Below are 27,976 nucleotides of genomic sequence, written 5' to 3'. Positions count from 1 at the left end.
GACTGGAAAACAATGCAGTCGCAATTATCACGTAAAAATTGGACTAAACATATGTGTTCATCAGTATTTTGTGTGCGAGCCATTAGGTTCATGTAGAGCACAAACCCTTTTGCTCCAGGACAGTGTTAGATTTTTGACATTATCATTTGTCAGTGAGAAATGGGCTACTGAACTGTCATGGTTTGCAGTGGTCTGGTTGGAATGAACAAAACTTGTGAGAATCAAAAGAGGCTTCTTACAGAGGATTACCTTGCGCATGTGCCAGAACGACATATCTTATCCTCATTTATAAATATAATTCAAGTAATCATCTTCAGGCATGACAACGGACAACGCACCTTCTCACAGCGCCAACACCACTAAACATGTCAATAAAACATTGATGCTGCAGAATTTGTTATTTCTAGAACATAACAGGAGGATGATAATAAAAATAAGCCATTGACGTTAGTTAATTTAGTGTTTTTGTACATTACCTGCACAGGTGGCAGAGCTCGCAAGTGTGGAGCATTCCCGGTGTGGTACATGTTGGGTGGCAGACTGGTGAAGGAAGCCTGCGTGGGGTAGGTGTAGGAGGCCACATAGGCCGTGTGGGGATGCAGGTTGTGGCTGTGGATGGCATGGTGCGAGTGCTGGCCACTGGGAGAGTGTGGGAACTGGTGGTGGGAGAAGGCCCCGGGGGGTGGGGTAGCGGTGGTCACAGGCTGGACATAGTTGTAGGGCTGGACATAGTGGGCTCCCAGCGGGGGTGGGCCGGCACTGTGGGCGGGCACCAGGACAACTGTCTGCGGGGGCAGGTGCGGCGTGGAGCTGGGGATGAGCTGAGGGGAGGAAGACACAGGGGAGGCCACCTGCTGTTGGCTGTGGGCTGGGGACTGGCTGCTGTGGACCGCCACCCCTGCTACTGTGCTGTAGTGGTTGGACTTGGGCCCACTGCTGGGACTTGTCCGATCGCTACTGACAGAAGAAAGTTCAATTTCAGAGTCTCAAACATATGCTTTCTCTATTGAACTTCATATCACAAAAAAAGTAAAGAAAGCCCCAAAGACGCTATTCCTTACAAGTTTGGGTTTATCCATAAAACAAATGTGAGATGACACAGTGAAATCAGGCACTCGTCAATTTTTGGGCATGTGAAGTTATTGGTTTCACCTAAAAGCTTGATTATTTGCCTTGCATTCGATGAAAAAAAATACCCACTCGAGTAGAAGTCAAAATATTTTAGATCAAAGAAGTGGGAGTCACCTGATTTCAGAGGTAAAATTAGCTAGAAAATGGCTGCAAAAGTTTGGTGACTTTCAAAGCTTAAGAGTCCTTACAAACAGCAAATTTACATTTGTGTGTCCTTAATCAACTTTATTCAGTAAAATTCACCCAGAAGTGTGTTTTTACATGGATATAAAATGCGTTGAGCCAAAAACAAAAAATTCGACAAAAATTGTCAAACAGGCAGAAATATGCATCTATCTTCGATTTTATTTTTTGACAAGCAGCTGATTTCACCAAGATGCCTCACCAATCTTTTCTTCCACGAAAAATCTGACAATTTTTTTCAACAGCAAAACACATTTATTCAACAACCATATCACACATTAAGAAGAACTGTTCATAAAGACGGCCAGCTGTAACATGGAAAACTCCACCTACCTTGAGGATCCTGGATCAGTGGAAGCATGAGAAGCAGGACTTCCAGACTCTCTCCTCCCTCTGAGAGTGTGGCTGCTACCATCACTACTGTCCATTGAATCAGGGGAGTTCTGGCTGGCTTCCTCAGACAACTCGTACCAGTGGCGAGCAACCTCAAACAATACCTAGCAGAAAAGATCAGTTATTGTTATTCACTGTACCAGGGGTTTTCAATAAGTCTTTACTTTATTATGAAGAAGTGAGCTTTAAAGTTGAAATTCGACACTTACAATATTGCTTCTCTACATGGTCACCCTGTAAATTGACACACTTTTGCCATCTTTGGTTGACATTTTCAAGTCCTCGAGTATATGACCTCGGATGAGACTTTAATCATTCCTCCACTGCAGACATAGCATCTTCATCGCTGTGTCTTATGACAACATTTTTCACATTTGGGGAAAGGAAAAACTCACAGGATGCTATATCCGTAAACAATGGGGGTGTAGGAGAATTTTATAGCCACACTGCTTTGCAATCTGAGTTGCCTTTACCGCTCAATGAGCTGGAGCATTGCCATGGCGCAGAAGGGTTCCTTTTCGCAGCTTCCCTCATCTTTTCTTGGCAAACTTATGGTAGATCGTAGTTTCATCAACAACTGCAAATAATAGTCCTCAGGGACAATATGGCCATTTTCCAAATAGTCTGTCATGATGACACTCTCCCTGTCAGAAAAGCAGGACAACATAACCTTTCCATTTGAAGGTTGCTCCGTTGCCTTTTTTGGCGATGGGAATGAAGGAGTTACTCACTGCCTCAGAGAAGATTTTTGTTCAGGACCAAAATAATGAACCCAGGTTCATCCATTGTTACAACTTTATAAACAAAAATTGGGCTTCTTCCGATTCTAATCTAATGACTTCTTTGCAACAGTCAGCTCTTTGTTATTTTCGATCTGGTGCCAAAAATCAAGACACCCACCTTGTCCATACCTTGGACATGTGAAGATGGTCTCACAGAATAATTTCTATGGAGCCTACACTTATTTTTGGTGCACTGCACCTGTTAACTGTTTAACAGTTACTCATCATGTCTTCAAGTACCTGTTTCTTCAAAAAACCAACAACGGTTCGATGCCCTTCACATTGGCTACCAAGATCAGACAGACTGGTTTGAATTTCTTTGTCCAAATTAAACATTTTCATGAGAAGGACATTTAGGTAGGTAAACACTTAACATCTAAAAAATTGTTGCAGGTGATTTTCTTCACCAATAAAAAAAAAGTTTGATTACATTACAGAGTGATATTCAAAATACTCCATTGCTGACATTCTTTCCATTGAAAATGGCGCTATCATTTCATATTGAAGTACTATGTTAACTCAGAGTACCCCGAAGTTCACTAATTTGATCAGATTTTTCCCAAAATTCACATAAGCAGTATTCCAGAAAGATAGAAACCACAATCTCCATGTTCCATTGTTAAATAACAATTCCTGCAAAGTCAGGGTAAAGACTTTGAGCAGCTTTCCGTATTGCTTTAGACCTTCCTCGCACATCAAATTTACATCATGTAAAAGGTGGGCTGTTCAAAACCCTACCTTTCAGGGCCAAATCAGACAAATATCTCCTCCATGTGGTAATCAAACTCGTATCTTCTACATGCATCGGCAAAAAACCTAACAGTGGTACAACATAACTCATCATCATCATCCAGTGCCAGATCTGCGACAGACATCGGCGATCATGATTTTCCATTCATTTCTTTGCTCGGATGCTCTCAGAAAAGCTACGTTTCCCTGATCTTTCCCGTTCCCTAAGTATGTTGTTCTGGGCCTACCCCTGCCTCGCTTGCCCTCAATTTTGCCAGTGAGAGCTAGATGTTCAAGACCCTTATGTCTATTCAGGTGTCCCAAAAACTGCATTTGTCGTTTCCTGATTGTTTTTAACATTGAGCGTCCCACGTGGGCTTCATCAAGCACTACCTCATTTGATTTCTTTTCCTTCCACAATACTCTTAGCAGTTTCCTAAGAAACCACATTTCTGTTGCCTCTATTTTATTTTCACTGTCTTTAGTGATTGTCCAGTATTCACAGCCATATAGAAGGGTTGACCAAACATAGCATATCAGGACTTTCATTTTGGTGTTCATTGATATGTTTCTATTTTTCAGGATTGGGCTCATTTTATTGAAACCAGCCTTAGCCATTGCAGTTCTCCTTTTTATTTCTGTGGAAGATTTGGCATCAGATGTTATCATATATCCTAGATATTTAAACTGTTGGACTTGTTTGATCTTTTCACCTTTGCTAATGAGATTACAACTAGGATTTGCTGCTTTTTTGGATATTACCATGCATTCTGTTTTTATTACATTCAACAATAATCCTTTACGTTCACTTTCTTTTACAACAGTATCAAGAAGCAATTGAAGGTCATTTTCGGAGCCTGCTATTAAAACCTTGTCATCTGCATACCTGATGTTATTAATATTTTCTCCATTAACTTTGAGGCCTGGACATTATTCTATGTTTCTAAGGATTGTTTCACTGTACGTGTTAAAGAGGTCTGGTGACATAACACATCCTTGCCTCACTCCTCGCCTAATCTGCTTATATTCACTGTATTCTCCATTAATTCGTACAGCAGCGTTTTGGTCCCAGTACAAATTTCTGATAATTCTTAGATCTTTTCCATCTACGTCTAGTTTTTCCAGTATTTTAAATAGCTCATCATGTCTAACTTCATCTAACGCCTTTGAATAATCTATGAAGCATAAATACAGATCTTTCTGTGCTTCAATACATCTTTCCATTAACATTTGTAAGGTGAATATAGCATTTCTGGTGCCCTTGTCAGGAACAAAGCCGAATTACGTTTTAGATATCTCTGGTCTTACACTTCTTCTCAATCTTCCCATTATTACTCGCAGCAATATTTTTGTAAAATGACTCATAAGGCTAATTGTTCTATGCATATCACACTCAGTGGCACCTGGTGTTTTAGGTAAAGCTATAAAAACTGACTTCATCATATCTTCTGGGGTCTCACCGCTGTCATAAATAGCATTTAGGAGCTTTGTTGTTATTTCAGTGCCTAGTTCTTCGAGCGCGACAATCACTTCAACTGGAATATTATCTGGCCCTGTGGCTTTTCCTTGTTTCATTTTCCTAATGGCAGCTTTTACTTCTGCTTTCAGTATTGGAGGTCCATTTATTTCATTCTTTATTACCGTTTTTTTTCCTCTATTATCTTTGAAAAGTTCTTCTATGTATTCTGACCATCTGTTTAAGACATCCCCGTTGTCCATTAAAATATCCCCTCCCTTTGATCTTATGCATCCTGTATTTGAGCATCCTTTTATCCCACTTACTTCTTTGGTTTTTGAATGCATGTATTTGCTGTCTTTGTTTTGGTTCTTCTCTATTTGTTGACACTGATCGTTTATCCATGTTTCTTTTGCTTCGTTGCATTTTTTCTTTATTTCCCTGTCTAAGATGTTGTACTTTTCCACATTTGATTTTGCCTTTCTTCTCTCTCCCATTAGGTTTAATATGTCCTGGGTCATCCATTTTTTATCAGCTTTTTTTAGCTTTCGGGGGGATATTTTCTTCCACAGCTTCCATTATTGAGTCTTTCATTTTCCTCCATAGTTCTTCCGATCTAGTAATGTTTTCCAAAGCTTGAAATTTATTTCTTACATCTATGGACAAACCTTCTTTCATTTCTTGATTTGTCTTTAAAAGACCTATACAACATAACTATATGATGAAAAAAAGGAAATTCAACAATCATTAATTTCTTTGAGCATAAAAAAGACCTCAATCGATTTCAACATGGCATTTAGATTAAAGAGACACCTTCAGTAGCTGCTAAATAAAAAACTGATAATTTTGTGTCACGATACATATAGTTCACTTAAATCTTGTTCAAGACATATCATATGTACCAAACATCAACACTTGCAAATCACATAAAGCGTCCCAATTAAGACATTGCAGCAAAGGATTAACAAAAAAAACGGATGTTTTTACAATTATTTTGAGGGTGGGTTTTGCCTTTTTAAAAATAAAACTATGAGCTAGCACAAGGTATAGCGAAAAATATCATAGGCAAACATCATGAAAACGATGAAAAAGAAAAGGAAGAGAAAGAAAAGAAGAGGAAGAAGAGGAAAAAGAAGAAGAAAAAGAAGGAAAAAAAATGTTCTCTGAATTTAATGTCCATTTTTTATAGGACCGAGCCGAACGTGTGATGAGCCTTTTAAAATCTCCCTTAAACAGATAAAGTTGAGAACATCCCGTTGGGGATTCAAACCAGGGCTATCCACTCAGAAGTCTAGAATGATACCAACTGAGTCAACTGCATTCCCAGTTCCCAAGATGACACAGAAGAAAAAGGAAAAGTAGAAGGAGGAGAGGTAACAAACCTCTGGGAAGACTCCGCCTCCCTCTGCAGCTGTCTCCACAGCAAGACAGGCCTTCTCCAGCATGTCGCGGCTCTGCTCCTTGCACTGATACAGAGCCCGCTGGACCTCCGTGGGGTTGAGGGCATGGGCGTGAGGCAGACACGACAGAGCCAGCTCCGCGGCCACACGCACCATGGTGGGGTCGCCACCTCGGGATGCTCTGTCAGCCAATGAGGCTGCTTCTGGTGGGGTCAGGTGACCCTCCCACGTGTCGACGATCATGCGGATTGCAGCACTGCCGATTTCTGTGGCCTGACCTGAGACAGAACGAGAAATAAGATCTTCGATCAGACTTGCTTTAAGAATAAGCACATAAAAATAGGAAAACTTGGTAATCTGATTTAAAGATATTTCTATCTCCAAATCAAACTGAGTACAAAGACTAGAGACAACATGAATATAAGGCACAATTGCTTCATATTACTAACACTTCTTCAAATTCCATGAAAAAAACCAAAATAATACTTTTAGAATAACTATGACTTTATTTAGAAAAGGTACAGAGCAAAACAAAAGACTTCTTGTAAGTAACACTGCCTCTACTAATGGTGTTTTCACTCAAAACAATCAATATGAGCAGAAACATGGATTAATTTTTTTCCACTCCCAGAAATCACCCAAAATTAGCCTGGCAAACATGAAAAGCAACTGGTCCTGACAAATAATAAATCCCCCCAAAAAAGTTTGTACAAAAGCCCAAACATGGGGAAATTTACAATTGCAGACCTGCCACTCTATGAAATCTAAAAATCAGGATGTTAGAGTAAAAAAATCAGGATCTGGTGAAAAAAATCGGGATCAACGGCAAATCAGTCATAAGGGGTACTGGGGAAGGGGGATCCTGGTTCCCTTTTATGAGGAAAGTATGCAAGAGAAAACTTGAAAACTTTTGCAGGAATAAGTTCACGTTTGGGCCACTAAATAGAGGGAAAACTGAAAGACAGCATTACTCGAGTCGGAGTGGGATAGAGTGGGGGAGCGCAGGTTGCAGTACAGCTGAAACTCTCGTAGTCTTGAAAATAGCTGACACATAACTGTAATCATCCACGCAAAAAGACCGCGTTTTCATACAGTAACAACGTTTGACTTCCATCGCAAATACACTTATGGCACCCCCCCCCCCGAAAAAAAGATAGCGCCAAGGTTGTTAATTTCTTTCTTTTTTCTTATTCCTCTATCCTCAATTAGTAGGTTCTACTTGTATCACGGCACGCACTTTAAGCCCAAGTGTCAAAACAATACCCCTACCCGCTCCCCCCGGTCGCCCTGGTTAAGTCTCGAAAACACCCCGACCAATGCGACTGGTGTGAATGAACTTTGCTGACCCCGACAGCCGACGGTCCCCGACACACACGCTACTCACACGTACGAGGTCATGTCACGTGTTGCCAATGAGCGTTTGAAAGTTCCACTGACGGGTCTTGATGATGGGCCCGACTAACCAGAACTCAAGACGAAGCTTGCTTTTAAACCAACGGCAGAACAACAAATAGATTATTCTTAGGCCCATGGCATAATTGTTACAGTAATCAGGACACAGTCGGAGAATTCTGGGTTATAAAAGCGAAAGTACATCTTGAGCGTATCCAAGTCGGAATTCAAAATCGATACTACGTCGGATTTAGTTCAAATAACGTGCATGAGTCATCTACTAGATTCGGCATAGATGCTTCAGAAAGTAGCGTTCCAAGTTCCTGTCGATGAAAACTCTAATCGGTTCTTCCAAGCAAAAGAGATTGCACAACTTTGTATTTTTTTCTAACAATCGGACGCAACTGACGCAACAACAAAAAATCAGGATATTGGAGATCGAAATCGGGAAAATCGGGATGCTTGAGATTTGGGGCAAAAAATCAGGATATCCCGATTAAATCGGGATGAGTGGCAGGTCTGCAATTAGCAAAGATCCTTCTTCAGAACCTACACAAACACTGAGCGCTCATATGACTTTATGCAGTTGCGAGCGCTGTAAAACTCTTACTAAAACAAAAAACAAACACTGAAAAAGATCTTTGCCCGCAACGTCAAATGTACATTTCTTGTAAACAGGCTTCTCTATGACAAATTTTTTGTATTATGATTTCAAATTGTTTGACATGTTGCAGCTTTAATAGTTTATTGCAAGAAATAAGGGGAGGGATAAGAACTCTTATTTCACCTGTGATCCAGGACACGTGAGATGAATAGGTCCTGGAGAGCCAGTTGGGAGCCACACAGTTACTCAAGCCCAATGCATAGAGTCCAATCTGGAAAGCGCAGAGATGCAGGTTCCTGTGTGGTCCGGTGTGGCCGGTGTTGCTACTGGGCTGTGTGAACAGAGAGGTGGAGGAGGTGCCTCCAGCCTTCTGCAGCACAGTCTTGGCCAGTTCAAACATGAAATGGTACCCAGCTTCACTCGGTTGGTTGGGTACTGTGGGCATGATCCTCTGTCGGCCTTTGTACCTGAGCAAAAAAACATATTTTGAATAGAAACATTTTCTAAGCTAGTGTATATGTACAAACACAATACACAGGTATCCATAATATAAATCTTTTGTCCCCTATTTTATCAGGATTTTTATTATGTTAACTCATTCGCTACGTATTATTTTCGGCTTGTGGACGAATTTTTTTTCGGGAGGGCGAAAGAGATGATGACTAGTGGGCAGTTAAATGGTTTTTGGGGCAACAAATTCAAATAAATATCAATGTATTATATACCAATATTTTCAGTATGGTTTGTAGAATACATCTGTAATGTTTATTTATGTATTTTTCAACTTTGGTTCCTGTAAGAGACGCTTATGCAACACAATTTTGATTGGATGCAGATAAAATTTGAAAATGAAAAATTTATAATCTTTGGTGAAACTCAAAAAATATGTTTGCACCTAGTCAAATGATACATCAAAATAACCATAAATGAATACAGAACTGGAAAATATTGAAAAGTTTGCAGTTATTTACCTACATTCCATAATATTTGTACATTTTGAACATAACATCCGATATTGGAAAAAAAAATAAAAAATTTTATAATCTTGAAAAACAATCAAAAACAGAAAAAACCCACTCGTATCTTATATGGAATTATTCAGAATTGCATTTGGAATAAACCTATACATGTCTTGAGTGGTACATTTTGTGTAATTTCATCAAAAAGTAGTGATTTTGGGGGAAAAAATATTTTGACAATTTAGATCTAAGACCTAGATATAGATCTAGCATTCAAAAATATTGATTTCTCAAGAACAGTGCATTGGCAATATGAGTCCAATCGTATCAATATTATAAAAAAAGAGTCCTACATTTCTTTAGTAGGCAAAATAATGATAGATTTTGTTGAGTAAAATTACTAAGACTGGTGTCCGGGCTATAATTTTGGCATCGCGATAAAACAAAGTCGAATAAACGAACGAAATCGCATTTCAAAACTGAATCTAAATTTCCGATTTTCAGTTGAAATGCTTGACCCGGAAGTCAACATTATATTATGACCTTTATTTTAACATGGATATGTGGATTGGAATAGAATCTAAGCTAAAATTGAAGATCGGTTTTTGAGCCGCCAGGGGCAGCTTAGCGTACTGACGGCACTTTGGACACCCCCCCCCGGCTCGGCGCAGCGAATGAGTTAATAGAAAAACTTTACAAACTAAAGTGTTTGATTGATCGTGTAGTGTTTTGCAGCGCTGTCAACACAGTTTTGGTCATGTAAACGCCAAAAACAGATGTACTGTCACCAGCCTAATTGTTACTGAAGGGACGGACAAATATCTATAAAATTCTTCGTAAATATGGTAAGAATGTTACTTTTTACTATTCTAATAGTAATGTGTTCATCTAGGTAATTCTATGTTTTTGTAAAGAAACCAATTTCTTTTACAAAATTCAGTGTCATCTTGAGGTTGACGATTCAAAAAGCAGTTTAAATTACATTTTGGTATGATATGAGCACGATTAAAATTGACATATCCTACTAAAGTGTATCAAACAGTAAAATAAGTGTTGCATGTCAAATAAAAAGGAGCTTCCTCTCCTTCAAGGCGATACTTGTGAGTGACATGCATGTTTAATTTTTAATCTTGTATATATAACTTTTTCTCTTCATAGAAGAGACACTGGTTTCCTGAGCGGTTGGTGGTCCCAAATTTCTATCCAAACTGATGTAATATGTTCTGTAAATTTGTGTTTTTAAATTTGGATTCTCACTCCAGCACTTTGCCCCCCCCCCCAAGGACCGATCGCCGGTAAGAAGCCGCCCCTTTTCCCCACCGGACGCCGATCGGTAACGGTGTGATATAGCGTGTACCGCACCCCTTTCCTGGTCCGTGGGGATAAGTGTTGCGTGCCCAGTACGCTGCCGCTGCGTGGGTGAAAAGTGTTAAGGAGGGTGCGGTTTTTAGGTCTTCGGGAAGACTGGGGCTGGGTTTTGAGGTACTGAAATGAGTTTCAGGACAAACTGCAAGTACAGTTTTTCCCTTTTAATTTCTCAAAATGGTTCGTTTGCTTGAAATGGTATGTGCTTAATGTCCTTATTACCACTATTAGTTTATTCAAAAAGTGGGACCTCTGTGTTTCATGCCTATCCTGAAAAGGACCTAGCCAAATAGAAAATTCATGTAAAGTGCCTTCCCAAGGGACCCACTATGCTACCGACGCCACGTTTGTTTGTTTCTGTCTGGAAACTTTCAACTGGTGAAGTGCGGAAAGCATCAAGGGCAAGGCAAACGCCATGGTCCTTAATAGAGTCTAAAAGTTTACGGTATGATTTTCAAGCCGATCCAAAGACAACAGTAGAGTTGAAGAAGAGTTTTTGTGTCTGACCCGGATCATGGTTGGATACCACTTTTAAGGCATTGACAGCACTCTGATTTTTAGTTTCTAGGCCTTTAAGTGTGAAAGAAATTAAAGTTTGTTGTCGAAGACCACGCCCAGGAAATGAGCTTATTTATTCACAGGGGTTCTCTTTCCATACATATGGAGAAATATGGCTGTCGCAAACATCTGTGATCTGAATTACCCTCATTTTACTGAAACCAAAAGCTCACATGGCCACGGGTTGGCTCACATGTTGTGTTTACACTACCTATTATTATCCTTCTCTTATATTGACCCTGGAATGTCCACAGTGCTCAAATTTGCCTTGAAAGCAAGCACTTTTGTCTACATCATATTGAAACTAAGCAAGTGTCAGAATACTTTTCACTGAACATAAAAAGTATTTCCGACAGGTCTAAAAAAGTGAAAGTGAAAATACTTTTAAGTATTGATATGTAAAAACCAGACGTCACCATTACAGTAGGGTGTGAAAATGCTGATTCAGAGACAGTCCCAGCAAATTCAGGACAGTTGGTAAGGCTGGCGTTAAAGTAAAAATTATTGCCCAGCTTTCCTATTATGTTATAACTCACATTTAAAAAAACAGCTGAAATATGACAGAAGAATATAAGCCCAGCACAACCCTCATCCCACAACTTGTTTTCCTAGGACCACCAATTCCCCAACAATACCTGATGTTCTTTCCACTGACTTGTCCTCTCGAGTCCATCAGTGCCTGGGGTAACAACATCCGGTTCAAATAGGGACTTGGAGGGCTGGATGCACAGAAAGAAGCAAAAACAGAAAAACACAATTGAAAAAGAATCAACAAAACAATGAAAATATGCAGTAGTGTGTTGAATTTGCAATAAAAAGTTGTGAGGGCGAAGATTCCTGTTTCCATCTTATAGGTCGCTGAATCATTAGGAAAGGTGACTAACCCTAATTCTTGTCAGCTCATTCAGCTGCAAAAGGATATTTGGCTATCAACAGAGTCAGGATATGAGAGGGGCAATGGCTTGAATATAACTGGAGCAATGTTGTAAACCCCCGCCCCCCCATTGGATTAAAACGAAAAGGGGAAAGAACCAGTTGGCCTAAGGAGTTATTGTATTTGTGAAGTTACTTGAGCCTTCCATCTGTGGGGATACAGAGTTTTACACAATCATGGTAACTTTAACTTTCTCCTTTTGAAACATTGTAACTTCTCATCTAAAGGAAAACAACACACATCTCAAATGCATAATGATTTATTAACAGGATGTCAGTCCTATGGAAATGGGCACGGAATTTAAACATTTTTAAATGATAAAAAGTCACCTTTCACACTAATTGGATACCAGTATTTCTTCACAAATGGGCAAGGAATAGACCTTTCAAAACAACCCCCCCCCCCCCCAAAAAAAAAAAAAAACCCATCTGCAGTACTATTCAGATGCCGTCATTTTTTAAAACAGGATAGATTTTAACAAAAGAGAAAAAAAAAGCCAAAAAACTGGTGTGTCATTTCTCTAAAAATGGATAAGATAAGATTCCAAAATCCCATCCCCTCAAAAACCTCCCATCCTCACTAGATTTTATATTTCACAAAAAATAGGACCAAGAATAGACGTCTTCCAACTGACCTCTCATTATCCCTGGCCTGTGCGCGGACACCTTTGTCCCCACTGCTACTGGAGCCCAGTGAGTCGCTCTCCCCACTGCTTCCACTGTCACTGCCAGGACCCTGGTGCTTGGCAAAGTTCCTCCGGATCAGAGTGGGAGAGTTGTCACTAGACGTCGTCTCTGGTGCACTGCTGTCTATACTGGCCATACCTGAAGGGTGGGACATACACACAGCAATATGTAATATGAGGATGGATCAGACAGTTATAAAAGTTGCCATCTAGCGGGTATGTTTTGTTTTAGTACAGGTTTTACGGCGCTCGCAACTGTGTAAGGTTATATGAGCGCCATCTAGCGGATAAGAAAGCAATACATGACATGCCTACTCTCAGACAAGCCTTTGGAGTTTCATGTGACATCACACTTGATTATATTATGATGTCACAAACAAAGGATGGTTTGCGCTCTGGAGGATATCACAAAAGAAGACATCCATTTCTACATCTTAATGAACTATTAAATTGGAGAATCACATAACAGATTCATGAAAATTTGCAGTTTGTAGAGAATCTGCTTGTTCATATAGCCCAGTATGTCATTGTCTAAGAGGATTCAGTGTAGAGAGACACTGCTTTAGGTGATCCATGTTCTGGCTGCCCAAAGTTTTCTGTGAATGAGAAAACCGTTGATCTTACCTGGCACCATACTGCACAAGATCCCCATACCGCTATACGAGAACTTAGTTATATGTGTGGATTTTTGTTGAGGTCAATGCAAAAGATTATTTGTGCCCATTGGAAACCCCATTTACTAACGGAGGAACTGCAAAAAAAGAGAGGGTGGGACGTGCCACAGAATTTCTCAACATGTTTGAACCCGATGGGCTCAAATGACTTCCAGAAAATGTCCCAAGAGATGAAACATGGATTCCCTATTTTGGAATTCTGTCAAAATGGCTGAATCACTTGTGGATAGAAGAGAAAGGAGACAGGCCTTTTGTTTAGAGTCCTGGATTCAAGCACAAAGAGGCTTTTTGTCTTTTTCAATCAAAATGACCCCCTTGTGGTTGGTATCACGCCACATATTTCTTTTAGGACTTCTTACAATTAGCAAAAAGTACTGCATCAGTTGTGGAAATAGTTTTTTTTTATTTCTGCTATAAACAAGTATGTCTCCAGACTTAATTTCTGCCCGAGGCCATCGGTATTTGTCTGTGGCAGGGTCTGTAACTTGAATCTAGCAAAACACACACATTTTTAGCATCAGTTTTAAAGGCCCCCAGTTTTGAATAGTAAGAAAATGCATGTAAACTCATTGACAATGTGATTTTTTCCCTCCTTTCTAACATAGTTTTTCTTCTGGAGCAATCAATCGAATATTAAGTGCATCTAATATTAGATACTTTGAGTAATTTGATGGCTGACATCAAAGAAAACATGTCGGAATCTTAGTTTGTGACCTTTGTGAGTTGGCTTTTAGATTCTGTTGGTTATCCAATTTTTAGACCAATACGCAGAGATCAGAGAGGATTAAACAGAGCGATTTCAATTTATTTTGTTTCAACGGCATCTGACGAACATAACAAGCTATAGATGGTTTGTGCCTAAGATAAAAGGACAGGTAAAAATAAGTCTCCTATACCATGACTGATATGCCTTCACATACTGTTCTACCAATGAATCAGTTCCCCAAAAACCTTCATTCCAGGCTTGTGCTGACAACTTTATTTCTTCTTAAGAGCAATAAACCCATACACAAAATACTCACCTTGTGATGGTTTTTTCTTCATGCCCATACACCTTATCTTGGCTTCCAGTGCTTTCAGGTCATCTTCTTCCTCCATAGCTGAGCTGTCAGTATCTTTACCACTGGAAGATACAATTTACCAAGGGAAAAAATGAATACCCTGAGAAGATGAACAGTGTACAATAAAATTTATTTGGTTATTTTTAATTTTTTGGTGCATTTTTTCATAGGTTTTTCTTTGTTCGTTTGTGGTTCTGTTGAGGGATTTTTTTGTTGTTGTTTTGTTTTGTTTTTTTTTTTTTTTTGGGGGGGTGTAAAGAGAAGTGCACCATTACCATTTTGATTGTTTAATACAGAAAAAAGCAAGAGTCCAGCTTTCGCATCTGTACAAAAAGATTGACCACATGAACACTTTCAGGGTTCTTATTTTTGCATTCACTGTTATGTTTTGTTTGCAAGGACAGGTTTCATCTTCCTGAAAGTTTCTTTCGATATTTTAATCCTCTTTTTTATCAGTGTGACTTTTTGCATCTGGTGTAATTGTGCAACTAGGGTATTTCTGTTGACCTGCTTTATTCTTTCGTTTTTACATATGATGTTTGCATCCTGGGATGTCAGCACTTTTTGAAATCATGGAGAACGTACGTTCAATAAATGCAAAGAACAGGGCTTCCACCAGCAGAAGCTGAAAAGTAAGGAAAATTCTGCCAGGGGTTCAGGGGGCAAAGCCCCCAAAGAAATTGAAATTTAGGGATTTTAGAAGGATGAAAATGGCATTTGGGAGCCTGTTTGAAGAGATTGCCTACAACCCATGACATTTATTTTTTCACCAACATTTTGTCTTCTTTGATTTCTTCCCCTACATATCTTTTCATTGCTGGCAATGTTTAAAAGCAGGTTCCCCTTCCATTGTTACTATAATTTAATTAATTTGTCATCGCACCACGGATAGAAAGCAAACCTGGGAATAATAAATAGATATGTACCTTCACAATACAGTTACCCAGTGTATACCCTAATTTTCCTCAATTTTCACGTCTGAATGTTGCATGTCACAACCTCGGCACACCACTTCAAATTATTTTATATTTTAGTAGTTTTAGCTTAAATTTCTTTCATCGCGACCCTTATCACGTTCCAGTGTCGTAGAATTTTCGCATTGATAATTTCTCTAGATCAAGAAAATAACTTTGCAAAAAAAGTTTCTTTCTGACAGTAATTTGCTGTCTGAGATCACAAGTCAATTTACTTGATCATCTTGCAGATTTTCCAGCCGCGGCAACAATCCGAAGATAGACGGACCGAATGAGTGAATGATAGAAAGGAGGAAATTGACACAAAAAGTTCGCCAGATTTTGATCAATCTGCAGGTAAAATTGTACTGCCGAACAAACCGGAACGAATACATAGGGCATTGCGGAACAATAGTCGATTGCAGGAAATGCGCAATCTGGTAGGTTTCTATAACATTAACTTATTACCAAGAGAATTACCTTAAATATCCATAACTTATACAAGACAATACGAAAGCGAGTAAGTACCAGACCTGCCACTCTATGAAACCTCAAAATCAGGATCTCAGGGAGAAAAAATCGGGATTTGGTGAAAAAAATCGGGATTTGGTGAAAAAAATCGGGATCAACAGCAAATCACCAGGGTGACTGCCAAAGCTGACTTACAATTTTTCTAGGGGTGTCCATAAATTACTAGGACTATATGCCCTATGTGTGTCTTTGCGTGCGCGTGTGTGTGGTGCGTGTGTGTGTGTGTGCGTGCGAGTTATCATTATATTTTGTAAATCCTTAGGCATCGCATCAAGCACTCCTTGTCCGAGTGCCTCTACTACCCCCCCCCCCCCCACCCCTTCCAATAAGTCCCGAAATACATGAACTTAAGTTGACCCCGTCTACGGACGGTCCCCGACACGCAGAACTCACACGGCGATGTCATGTCACGTGACGCAAATGCGCGATTGAAACAATGTTATTGACGGGTCCGACTAACTGCACGTTCACACAAAACACTCAGATGAACGACAGTCGTTCTACTTCTAGGATAACGACGGCGGCCGACCGACCAAATGTACCAACAAATCTCTTACCCCTCATAATGCGTTCAGACTAAAGCAACGACAACGGCCGTGTGTTAGTCTTGTCAGCGCAGTCATATGTAGTTGTGCAAGGGTTAGAAAGACTGTCGCTCGACCGAGTGTTTGATGTGAACGCGCAGTTACCAGGCCTCGGACAAGGCTTGTTTTGAAAGTAACAGCGGAACTATGAATATTATCGATTATTTGTATGTCCCAAATTGTAACAGTTACCAGGCTATCATTGGAGAATTCTGAGTGCAGGCAAAGATCACATACAACTTGGGGCGAGTCAACTACTAAATGCGGCATCGATATTTCGGGAAATAGTGCTCCGAGTTCCTACTGACAAAAAGTTCAACGGATGCTTCCCGCGATAAAGGAGAAGACAGAGTACGTTTTTAGAAAAATCCGGCACAACAGCAGACTGGGACAAAAATCGGGATACACGCGATCGAAATCGGGAAAATCGGGATGCTTGAGATTTGGGGCAAAAAATCGGGATATCCCGACTAAATCGGGATGAGTGGCAGGTCTGAAGTACGGATCTTTTGCTACAGAATTTGTAATTGAGTTGATAATGATGGAGGAACAAGTACGAAACTGGCAGAAAATATGGATTTCTGTAAAAATACGGAAGAGCGGAAGCACTGAAAGAAGCTTTTGAGATGGAAAAAAAATTTATGCAAATGAAGTGGAAAGATTAAAACTTAAGATTTCAGATTTTATAACATATGAACACTTTGTCAAGTCTAGTAAGTGACCATTATTCACACCCTGTCCATAGCAGCCACCTGTGTATAACAGTTACTTTTCTCTGTGATCCTGAGTGATAGCTATGGTCATGTTCCATAGTACTTTTTCCAATTTAAATGAAGACAGAAGTTGTATCAATAGATACACTTTCTATGTAACGAATCATGGATCTATTTATTCACTCAGCCCTGCAGTTTAGTGTCAAACACAACTGAACAGATAGAAATTCAGTACTTTCAAAAAAAAAATGTAGTTGAACCTGTCCGGGAAAAAACATCTATCGTCAGGAGAAAAATGGTGATCTTTGACAGGTTGCCTGCTTGAATAAGTGTCATTTCAAGATTTTTTATATGCAAAAAGGAGGAGTGGGAGTGGTCATTTGTACAGGTAAATGTCTCAGGCAGGGTGGTCATAACAGCAAGTTTCACTGTTTGTACAAATCAAACTAAAACTAATTTATGGAAGTAAAAACAGCTAGATGCTAAAAACAAATAGTGAACGAGTGAAAAACCTTGCAGATTCTCCAGATATCTTTGTTCCAATATAAAATATCCCTAAACAAGGCATAACTCAGTCAGAAAACTGAATGAGTGAGAGCCTGAAAGTGTCGCAAGCTCATACATCATAATACTCTTACCTGTTATATCTGAGAGAGAAATTGGTCTTGGGCCTGGCCCCTCCATTTGGCGTGGAAGAAGCAGACGCACCCACTGGAGTGGCAGTGTTGTCGGTGCTGGTGCCAGAGTCAGGCCTGTCCTCCCTCCACAGTCCCCGCTCCGTACGGCTTTCTACTTACAGTAACAAGGAGGCAAACAAACATATCCGTTGAGGTCATTTAATGAATGTCTGTTTTTGTTCCGAGTCATTAAGTCAAGGGAAAGAATAAGTCTGACAGGTGGAAACAATACAGCGAAAGGAAAAAAGTGAGACGTTTCCTTATGAAACAGAAATAAAAATCCAATGATGAGTCTCCATTGGTCTTAATATGAGAAAAGTCCTGATCCCATACAACAGTACTCCCCCTCCTTCCCCTAAAAAATTGTTGCTTCAGATCTATTTTGCCAAAGCGCCTCTTTACTTTAGTACACTTCGGACAAAATAGTTCTGAGGTGACGAAACGGCAACATGCTAGTTACAGAAAAAAAATCTCACAAGAACCCCTCCCGGCTGCAGCATTCCTTTCCCGTACCACTAGCCTAGATAAAAGATCAGTTCAGCCTGACCACCAATCTGACCATGGTACTCAGAGGAGCTGCAAGAGTCCTGAGGCCCCCCCCCCCCTCTCTCTCTCTAAAAAAAACCCCCACCCTAATCCACTAATAAAACCTATTGCACAACACACAAAACAAAATCTCACCAGAACGCGTCCCAGCTGCACCATTCCTCTCCCGCACCACCAGATTATAGTATAGGTCAGCCCGACCACCGCCCTGACTGCGGTACCCAGATGAGCTGCCAGACTCACTACTCCGCTGGCTGCCAGACTGCGACACAGCTGCGCCGTGGCTGGAGCATGGCTGCTTGTGACCAGACAGGTAGGTCAACAGGCTGGGAGCTTTGTACTGTTGGTGCACCTCCTTGTCAAGCAGCTTCTCCATGATCTACAAATACACACACACAGAAGGAAACAATTTACATCTCTCAAATTGTTTTTGGTGCACCCTTAACATAACTGGTATCACACTGGACTGGAGCACATGGCCCTGATATGAATTTTCAAGGGCGAATTCTGAACTCAGGTTGTTTCAGGGAGGTTTTAATGCTCTCTATCCACTTGGCTCAAACCTTTTCAAGACGAACATTAAACTAGGATGTCTCATCTCTTATGTTACCTTACAATGTTGAAAGGTGCATTAAACTATACAATGACCACTGACCAAACCATTTTTTTAAAAATTGTGTGATAATTAAAAGAAAGCATGGTCAAGTGCAGTTACTCTTTATTTTTCCCTCATTACAATAAGATATGAAACATTGTAACACACGCAAGGGACATACCATGAAAAATGAAACTACGGTGATACACATAATACGGAGATAAAGATCAGCTGAAGAAAAAAAACATAACAGTAATCCAGCCATTCTTTTCTTCTTTTTTTGTTGTTGTTAGCAGCAACCTCCCTCTAACACACAAAAAAAGGATTCTTTCACGGCTCTGAATTTTTTAAGCAGGTCACCATCATCTCCACCTTATGTGTGTCACTGCTTCAGGTCTCTATCAAACATACCTTACTCAACTTGACTTGATCATCCTTGTAGTGTACCAGCATGGCAATGGCCAGCTCTCCTCTCTGCCTGCGGGTGCTCTCACACAACAAGGGATGATCAGCTTCGGCAATATTGGCTTTCATGCCTGTATAAAAGAAATCAATAGTGTGTGTAGTGAATCCACTGTCCATGAACGGTATAGTCCAAGATGGCGACCCATTGTCGAGGAGAAAAGGGGTTGTCTTAGACAGGTGGACATCTTGGACAGTGTCATTATAATATTTTTTTAAAAGGGGGAAGTGAAAAGTGGGCATGTATACAGGGGGTAATCATCTTGGACAGGTGGCCATTAGAGAAGGTTCGACTGAACTGTCTTATTTTCAAAAACATTCATCAAGAATTATTGTTGTGTTCCTGAGAAATACACTCTTGAAGAGAAAGAGTCTGAAAAATCAATGGTAACATAACATGAGATATACTTTACTGACCTCCCATTGCAAACTATTATGAGATTTCACCAGCTTCTGCAATTAATAATATAAATCATCCGCACAGCCAGGGGTTCACATGAGTGGGAAAACAGCAACTTCAAAGCTGCACCATTTCCCTCCTCCTTCGCTTGACAGTGTGGCGTAAAGATTAGAGTAAAAAAAACCAAACTTCGGAGTTTTGTTTCAAATCACGGTTAAGCCAGCAACGCATTTTGTGTCATCAACAGATCAAAACTCTCGAAACGGAAGGAATTTCTCTTTACATTTCAAGGTTGAGCAGGCTTACATCCTACACCGATTAATTATAAAGTATAATAAAGGAATATTTCAAGGGTGGAGCAGGGAGAATCAGTTATGACAGGCGTCAGTCTTGGACAGGTTCCCATATAGGCAGATTTGACTGTATATGTACATTCCAAAAAACATTTACCATATATCATCGCATACAGAACGAAACTTTTTACCTACAAAAACAGGGCTTCAAAGTCACCCTGAATCTCATCCATGGAGTACAAAATAAGACCCCAATAACCCCGAGGGCCTGAAAAAAATAATAAAACCTGGCCATCATCATTTTGAAACAAAATAGCCACTCCAAGTTGCATTTTGACCTATATCTAAGACTGCTGACAAAAGACAGATTATCAACAAAAAAACTTCATTTGTTTCGTTTTGAAGTGTGTTTCTATAAGTTAAGTCTTACCTAAAGCTGTTACTGCAGCTTCAAAACCCAGTTTTTCATCAGGTGTGTAGGCGAGGCAAGCTGTGAACAGAAAAAGAGACATTAAGTATACACGAAAGAAAACCTGCTTCTTTGAAAACTACATTTCTTTCAATGTCAAAACCACATTAGTAAAAAGCAAGCAAAGTCTTCTCACTTGTATCTTCAATAATCAATTATTTCAAATCCTATCTTTCCTTTTTACTCCCTTCCGCCAGAACGACACAGAGCATGTCATTTTAACTTCCCCTAACTAAATACACACTTCTGTCTAGTCCTTCAAATTCACTATATGTGAGCATGCCTGGTGAAAGGTACCAAAAGCCGCATTTGTTTGAACCGAGAAATCAGGCTTCAAAGGTCAAAAACTGAATTTTTGACAAACACTAAGTTCCATTAAAAATGGATTTTTAAACCATTGATATATCGATATTTACGAGGACTTGAGTTCCTTTAACTTTAAAATACATTATTTTGTTGAGAATTTTACATAGAACTCAACTACAAAACACCTTTATACAAAGTCACAGAAATATTCTTTTTGTGCGTATTGAGGTACAGTACAGGGTGATTTTACTTGCAAGGATAATTGGACAAAATGGGCAATATCTTTATTGCTAATGGTCATATTTAGACAAATCCTATATCATTCTCTTTTTTTTTTTCTTAACTGTTCATGGTTATCAAATAGTAAGCCAACAAGATCAAGGTAATAATTTCGGATTCCTAATATGGGCATTCTTAAAATTTTAACTTGTTTTTAGCGCCTTTCTCAACGTAAAACGGATTCCGTTAAAAAAACAACAACAATGACCTTATCTTTCTTTTTCAAAGTATTGTGCATACATTTGTGTGAAACTATTATATTCTATGCTTTCAAGTACATGAAAAAAAGCTAATAAAGTCAAGCAAAATGTTCTTCAGAGACATAGATCTAGTAGTACACTGGAACATTTTATAAACCGTGAAAAGATTACCAGAAAATAACAAAATTGCACTTGCAATTTTTGTGGCAAATTATAGTCTACCTCATTATCTTTTTTTTTCACATTTTTCTTTACTATTCATGACAACTGGCATGTATTGTTTTCAGTCATTATCAAGAAAGTGGATAGGCGGACCACGGGGTCTATCTAGCCAAAAGGATAGGTGGACCCCGGGGTCTACCTAACAAAATGCTAGGTTTTAGGATGTGAACCCCGGAGTCAGCGTAGTGAAATAAGTAGATCTAGGTTTAACTAAGGATCGGTGGACCCTGGGTTCAACATAGTGAAATAAGTAGATCTCAGTTTATTTTATAGTAGGACTGGCGGAGCCCGTGGTCAACGTAGTGAAATTATAAGTAGATCTAGGTTTAATTAAGGATTGGTGGACCCTGGGGTCAACGTAGTGAAATCAGTAGATCTAGGTTTAATTAAGGATTGGTGGACTCTGGGGTCAATGTAGTGAAATAAGTACATGTAGATCTAGGTTTAATTTTAAGGATTGGTGGACCCTGGAGTCAACGTAGTGAAATAGGTTTAAGGTGGACCCAGGGTCTACCTAACGAAATACTAGTTAGGTTTTAGAATAGGTGGACCCTGCGGTCACGGCAGTAAAATAAGTAGGTTTAATCAAGGTGTCCCGGGAATCCACCAATCCTTAATTAAACCTCCTTATTCCTCCAAAGCTATGGTGACTCCGGGGTCCACAAATTCTTTTAAAATTAAACCTATTTATTTCAATACGGTGACCCCGGGGTCCACTTATCTTTAAAGAAACCTACTTATTTCACTACGGTGACTCTGGGGTTCACATTCTAAAACCTAGTATTTCGCTATGCAGACCCCGGAGTCCACCTACCCTCTACAGGACTATACTATTATCAATTTGCAATTTTCATTGATTAGCATATTTTTTTTAAAAATTGAATCAGAGACTCGCTGTCTAAAAAGTCCACTGCTAATGCTATACTATTCTTATTACAGAAAATGGCACAAGTTGATTTTATGACATGTTAAAAAAAAACGAGTTTTTAAAATATCCAGAAAATAACATTAAAAAATTAAAATGTAATAATACGTCCTGAAGTTTCACAATTTATACAGAATAACACAGCCATTAGTTTTTATTTCATCGAGTTGTAAAAATTGCCTTGTTTTCAGAAGCAAATTTTAATAGTTCCAGTTCTACCGAATCGATTTTCACGCGAATTCAACCATTTTGATGATCTTTCTTTTCCTTTTAAAAAGATGTAGGCCTGTCGGATGTGGCAGTGCGATTAACACTTGAGTTGTTTAGACCCATCAAAACACGAGGCTTCGTGGCCGATCACAAAAGTCTACGGGGCTTATCAAAGCCGATTCGCCCTGCCGCGTGCACGTTAACTAAACTGCCTACTAGATCTAGATAGAACCTACTACCAAAGATTCTCTACACGATCTTTGCTACTACTACTACTACATGTACTACTACGAGACAGTACGAGAGAGTGCCACTCAGGCAAAGATAGTGTAACTTTGACTCAGCCACGTTGTGTACACACTTTTTATACCCCAAATTTGACCCGGAAGTCCATTCGGAGGATTTGACCTTTTCACTTGACCAAGTGTGCCAAAATGGTAGCCTAGCTTTTGCCCCTCCATGAAGGAAAAATCTGGCCCTCATTCAAACCATTGGGATTGAGCAAAATTTTGCGTATTGTGCTTTGTTCTCACAATATTCATTACATGTATGATTATGATTTAAAAGTTGTACACTGAGACAAAACTGTACTAAATGAGAAAGGTGCACCATTATGAAAGTGGAACAAACTCAGTTGCCTGAAAAGGGTAGTTTGAGCATGTGTGGCCTAAATAAGCTAAACCCCCCTCCCTTACCTTATTTAGGCCATATGTGGCCTAAATAAGCACTCCCTAATGGAAAATAAAGTCCTCTGATCAGTCCTGGTATGAACTGTCAAGATGACATTGATCACTTCCTTTCAGTTTTGCTTCCCGGTGGTAGCCTATACTCAAACATTGCACCACCTATGTGCTCTTAGAATATGAAGTCCAAAACGAGGAGCAGCCACCAATGACTAACCTAATCAAGTCACTAAAAGTAGAGTACCAGATGCAGTTTGAAAATGTTGTCACATACATCAGTGAGTACTTGCTTAGGAAAGTGTCTACAGTCATATGTGACAAGTGTAAGACTGAAAAAAAGGAAGACCTAGATCTAGATCTACATGCCCCACAAAAATGAAGGTCTTGCAAAGTCAAGTTCCAGCTACTTGTAGGCCTGGTCAGAAGCCGTGGGACTGTTTGAAGCTATTCAAACTTCTTTAATAGAGCAAAAAAAACACAGTTAATATTGTGTCGATGGGGGCTTAAGAACACATTTTTTTGTTTAAAGAATACTAAACACCAAACAACATTTTAAAACAAAACTACTGACCCCCCCCCCCCCAACCCACCCCATGCATTCAGCGCTTGAAAAGTTAAAACTGCCACTGCCAGAGTCCAGTACCGGGTAGCCTAACTGTTGACTAGAATCTAGATTATCTACACAGCGAGCAATGTCAGAATCCATCATCATGAACTGAAGTGAAGAAACAGTGGCACTCCTGTAGGCCTACAATTGAGGTCCCGTTTGCACTAAATCACACTAATCTAGATCTAGGCCTAGATCTAAGTGCCCCTGTAGTACATTAATTCTTACGTGTTTCGTATTTAGATCTAAACTGAATTAAGATTTTATCTAATCTAGATCTAGATCTAGATCTAGATCTAGATCTTGATCTTGATCTTGATCTATATCTAGAGATAGATTATGTTGTCTATCTAGAATCTAAAATCTAGAGATCTCTAGATCTAGATGATATAGATCTAGATTCTAGATCTATATCTAGACCTAAAATCTAGATCTAGATCTAGAAATCTAGATTCACTCCCACAATGGCCGTCGTGTAAACAAACGGGACTGCAATTGTACAGGAGTGCCGAAACCGTGCACCGAAAAAGATGCCATTTGAAACTAGTAGACTCCAGGCCTACAGAAGCAAGTAGGCCTACTGTTGATAATTATGATAGTAGACCTGTGAATCAAGTTGCAAGATAGGCCTAGTGTGTCTCCGCTAATTCACAGGCGAGTAGTCCAGAGTCGCTCTTCGGTCATTCACCCACCAGGCCACCACTATATTTAGATCATCTACTTTCCGAACAGCACACTCTTGGCTTGGTGCACAACAAAATCTAGATCTAGATCTAGATACGTCATTCATTAAATTCTCTCTCTCTCTCTATGCTAAAATAAATTAATTATAGTAACACTAGATCGACACACCGCCCGAGATGATCAGTAGCCTTGCATTGTAACCAATTTCGAGTGGCAGGGCATTGCATCCCCAACAATTTTGGATGTAGAATCTGAGTTATTTTCCAAACCAAGATTATTAATCAAATCCCTCTACAATACACCTGGCTTTTCTGCATTCAATCTTACAGTCTGCTTCCCCTATGTTGCTGATGGTTGATATTTTGGCATGGCAAATGAGACAGATTTAGACTTCAAACTGTGGGAGATACAAAAACGTACGAGATATCTTTATGACAGCACAGGTGTAATTCTGGCTATTCAGGAAAATCCTGATAAGAATTAATCCTGAGATTTCTAACATATATTGATATAAATGACTTCACACTTCAACACCTGAGATCCATTGAATCAACTGTTAGATTCACATCACATTACACTCAAGCATGCGATTTGCTTGAGAAAGGGTAAAGGTAACACACTCTCTGGTTCACACAATTACAGTTTAAGACAACCATCCGTTGTCAAAGAGAAAGAGGTCATCAGACATATGCAGTGGTTCATCTACATAGAAGTCAATGAGGGTAATGTATTGTAAAGTAAAGAACAGTTTGTCGCTGAGGCTAATGCTTTGTAAAGAAAAGAACTACCCCCCAGGCGGTGCTACTGACTTAAGTGTCTTTAGGCCATTTACAAGAGAAGGGGGGGGGGGGAGACACACACACATTAGCATCTTGAGTTCTTATGTACAGTAGAATTGTAATTGTAAATGGGCTGATTCATCAATGTCATGCTTAGAACTGTGCCTGAACTGTAACAGGGAAATGCTGCTTTTTCTTTCCTAATCCATACTATCGTCATTTCTCCCCTACTTCTTTTGTACGTTTGTCACACTCTTGCGACCCGCTATTTCCGGGGTGCCTTGATAGTCGAAGCACACTTTGTGCTGTTGAAGCTAGAGAGGTGAGCAGAGTACGTCTGATTCCCTGAAAGGACTTCTCTGTCGACATCCACCCCTCTGCGCTCATATGACCTTATGCAGTTGCGAGCGCCATAAAACCTCTATTAAAACAAACTGAGCGACTTCAAGGTCTCTGTGCACAGAGAGTGTTCCAGTTAGCTGCACATGACATAGTGACATAGACTGTCACGGTCTGATTGGATTGCTTTTCTTACATATAAACAGCAGGAAGCTGGGGAATGGTTCAGGTAGCCAAACAGGAAATGAATTTTTTACAATTGGAATCAGGGCTCTAGTCGTGTTTTCGTAAAATTGAAAAAAAAAATGTAACACTTATGCCAACTTTGTAATAATGGGCAACCCTTTGATTGTCTGGCTTGCTCTTGCTAATTTTCGTTTTTAGGTCCTGTTGGCTAACAAAATAAAGTGGTCAGTCATATTGGATAAGTGTTGTGGTCACCTTAGACAGTGTCAATATACTGAAAAAATTAAGTGGGAAGTGGTTGTTTGCACAGGTGGCTGTCTTGAACACGTGGTCGCTAGAGCGGGTTTGACAGTATTAGTGAACAGTGAGCTGACCTGGCACGCAAAGCGTCTCAAAGATGAAGGTAGCCAAACTGAGAGGCAGCAGAGCTTCTCCTCGCGACTTCAGGGCGCCATCACGCAGCCGTTCAGCCCGGAACCGAATTTCCTTCATCTCTTTCACACCAAGCGGGATCTTCTTTAGAAGCTGAAGAAGTTCTGTTTCCTGATGAGCCAGCTTCACCTGATTATCACAAAAAAGGCACATGTATTACACTTTATTCTTTAACTTAAACAAAAAGAAGCCCAAGGACCTGTCTGTGGTGAAGCCCTTGGGCACCTCACGGTCGCATGAAGAAGACCTGAGTCCAATTCCCACGTCGGGAGAATATTGTTTGAGTATCTCCCTCTTTCTGCTAGGCCGTTGTATCTCTCTGTCTGGTTACCCCTAGCAGGCCGCCCTAGAGACCACTTCCTTGATGATCTAAATTGTGTCTATAGATACGTAAAACACCTAATTTAATTTTAAACAGCACTGCAGGGCTCCCCACCCACCAGCATATGTTTTAGTAATCAGCAAATAGAAAAATTAGTAAACTGGCTTAAAAATTCATAATACATGTGGTCATGGAAAATCTTCGATGGGGTGACAAGGACAGGGGTTGTAGTCCAGAATAGTATAAATGTAATGAACACAAAGGCGTGATGATACAAAAGGGCAGGAATTTTCCAACATCTTTAACACCTTGTCAATCTAATGCTTGCCTTACTCCTGGCTTTAGCACTTCTAAAGTCTAATGTTTTTCTAAGAGCAAAGCGGCAATAAGCGACGACAAGGGCTCGGTGCAAAGAGAATGTTAATACTGTTAAAGTTAGACAACTGCACGTGATGTCTACTGTCCGGGCCTCGTAGTTTTTCTGCTTTTCTCCTAAACACTAGAAAGGTTGGCAGTCGGTTACGGTAGTCAAAATTTTGTTAACAAATTGGAATCAGGACCGTATTTTCGTAAAAACTGAATAAATATTTGTAACAATTCAGACAATTTCATAATGGTGGGCAGTCCTGGCATAGGAGAAAAGTAAGACACAGAGAAGTTTTACGTACTTGTGCCACCCTCCAAGCACCCACTTATACTAAAGAATAAAAACTGTTGGACCTGTCTGTGTGGAAGAGAAGGATATAAACACAATAAGAAAAAACATGACGAAAGACAAATAGACACTATGAACAAAACCCTCCAAGAACAGAAAAAACATCATTCCTTTATAAGAAAATAAGGAAACAAAAACCATCACTTTTGCTTAGTTTGTGTGTGGTAAATCCAAGAGTCCTTAAGAATGTGCTCGTTAGCCCAAATGCCATGTTAGAGAAAGAGAAAATCTTCAGTTGTAATACACAGGGCCCTGATTATAACAGTCTCAGCTATATCAGGATTTCAGATTTTATGGTAAATTTCTGAGTCCATAAAAAAGTTATTTTTTATAACATTTAGGATTTCGGACAGGTATGCTCCACAATAACAATGTTCCAACCATTGACATAATCCTCAAACAAGTGGACAAGAAATCGGAAAAGAGCAAATGAAGCAAAAAATAACTAACAATGATAGTGCATTTCCCCTACGAGACTCACAGTAGGCCTAAGTTGTTGTTGTGTGTGTTTTTGTGTGTGTGTGTGTGTGTTTGTGTGTGTAGATGTGTGTGTGTGTG

The 27,976-nt window shown here is 39.8% G+C and overlaps 1 protein-coding gene across 1 annotated transcript in view; it reads right to left on the bottom strand.

The window, feature by feature from the left end:
* LOC101863583 (zinc finger SWIM domain-containing protein 8) overlaps window positions 1–27,976 on the bottom strand; it is a gene marked incomplete in the record, with an annotated part of 75,033 nt that overhangs the window by 14,723 nt on the left and 32,334 nt on the right. The window contains 12 exon segments of the mRNA XM_035969596.1: window positions 477–957; window positions 1,648–1,811; window positions 6,057–6,352; window positions 8,254–8,537; window positions 11,588–11,671; window positions 12,521–12,710; window positions 14,268–14,368; window positions 17,726–17,876; window positions 18,446–18,689; window positions 19,317–19,441; window positions 20,491–20,550; window positions 26,324–26,510. Of these exon segments, the coding sequence (XP_035825489.1) occupies window positions 477–957; window positions 1,648–1,811; window positions 6,057–6,352; window positions 8,254–8,537; window positions 11,588–11,671; window positions 12,521–12,710; window positions 14,268–14,368; window positions 17,726–17,876; window positions 18,446–18,689; window positions 19,317–19,441; window positions 20,491–20,550; window positions 26,324–26,510 (2,367 nt within the window).

The sequence above is a fragment of the Aplysia californica genome, unplaced genomic scaffold (genome assembly GCF_000002075.1).
Source record: "Aplysia californica isolate F4 #8 unplaced genomic scaffold, AplCal3.0 scaffold00161, whole genome shotgun sequence".
NCBI lineage: Eukaryota > Metazoa > Mollusca > Gastropoda > Aplysiida > Aplysiidae > Aplysia > Aplysia californica.
The sequence above is the reverse complement of the archived record's forward strand: the minus strand, read 5'-3'. Positions and strand labels throughout refer to the sequence as shown.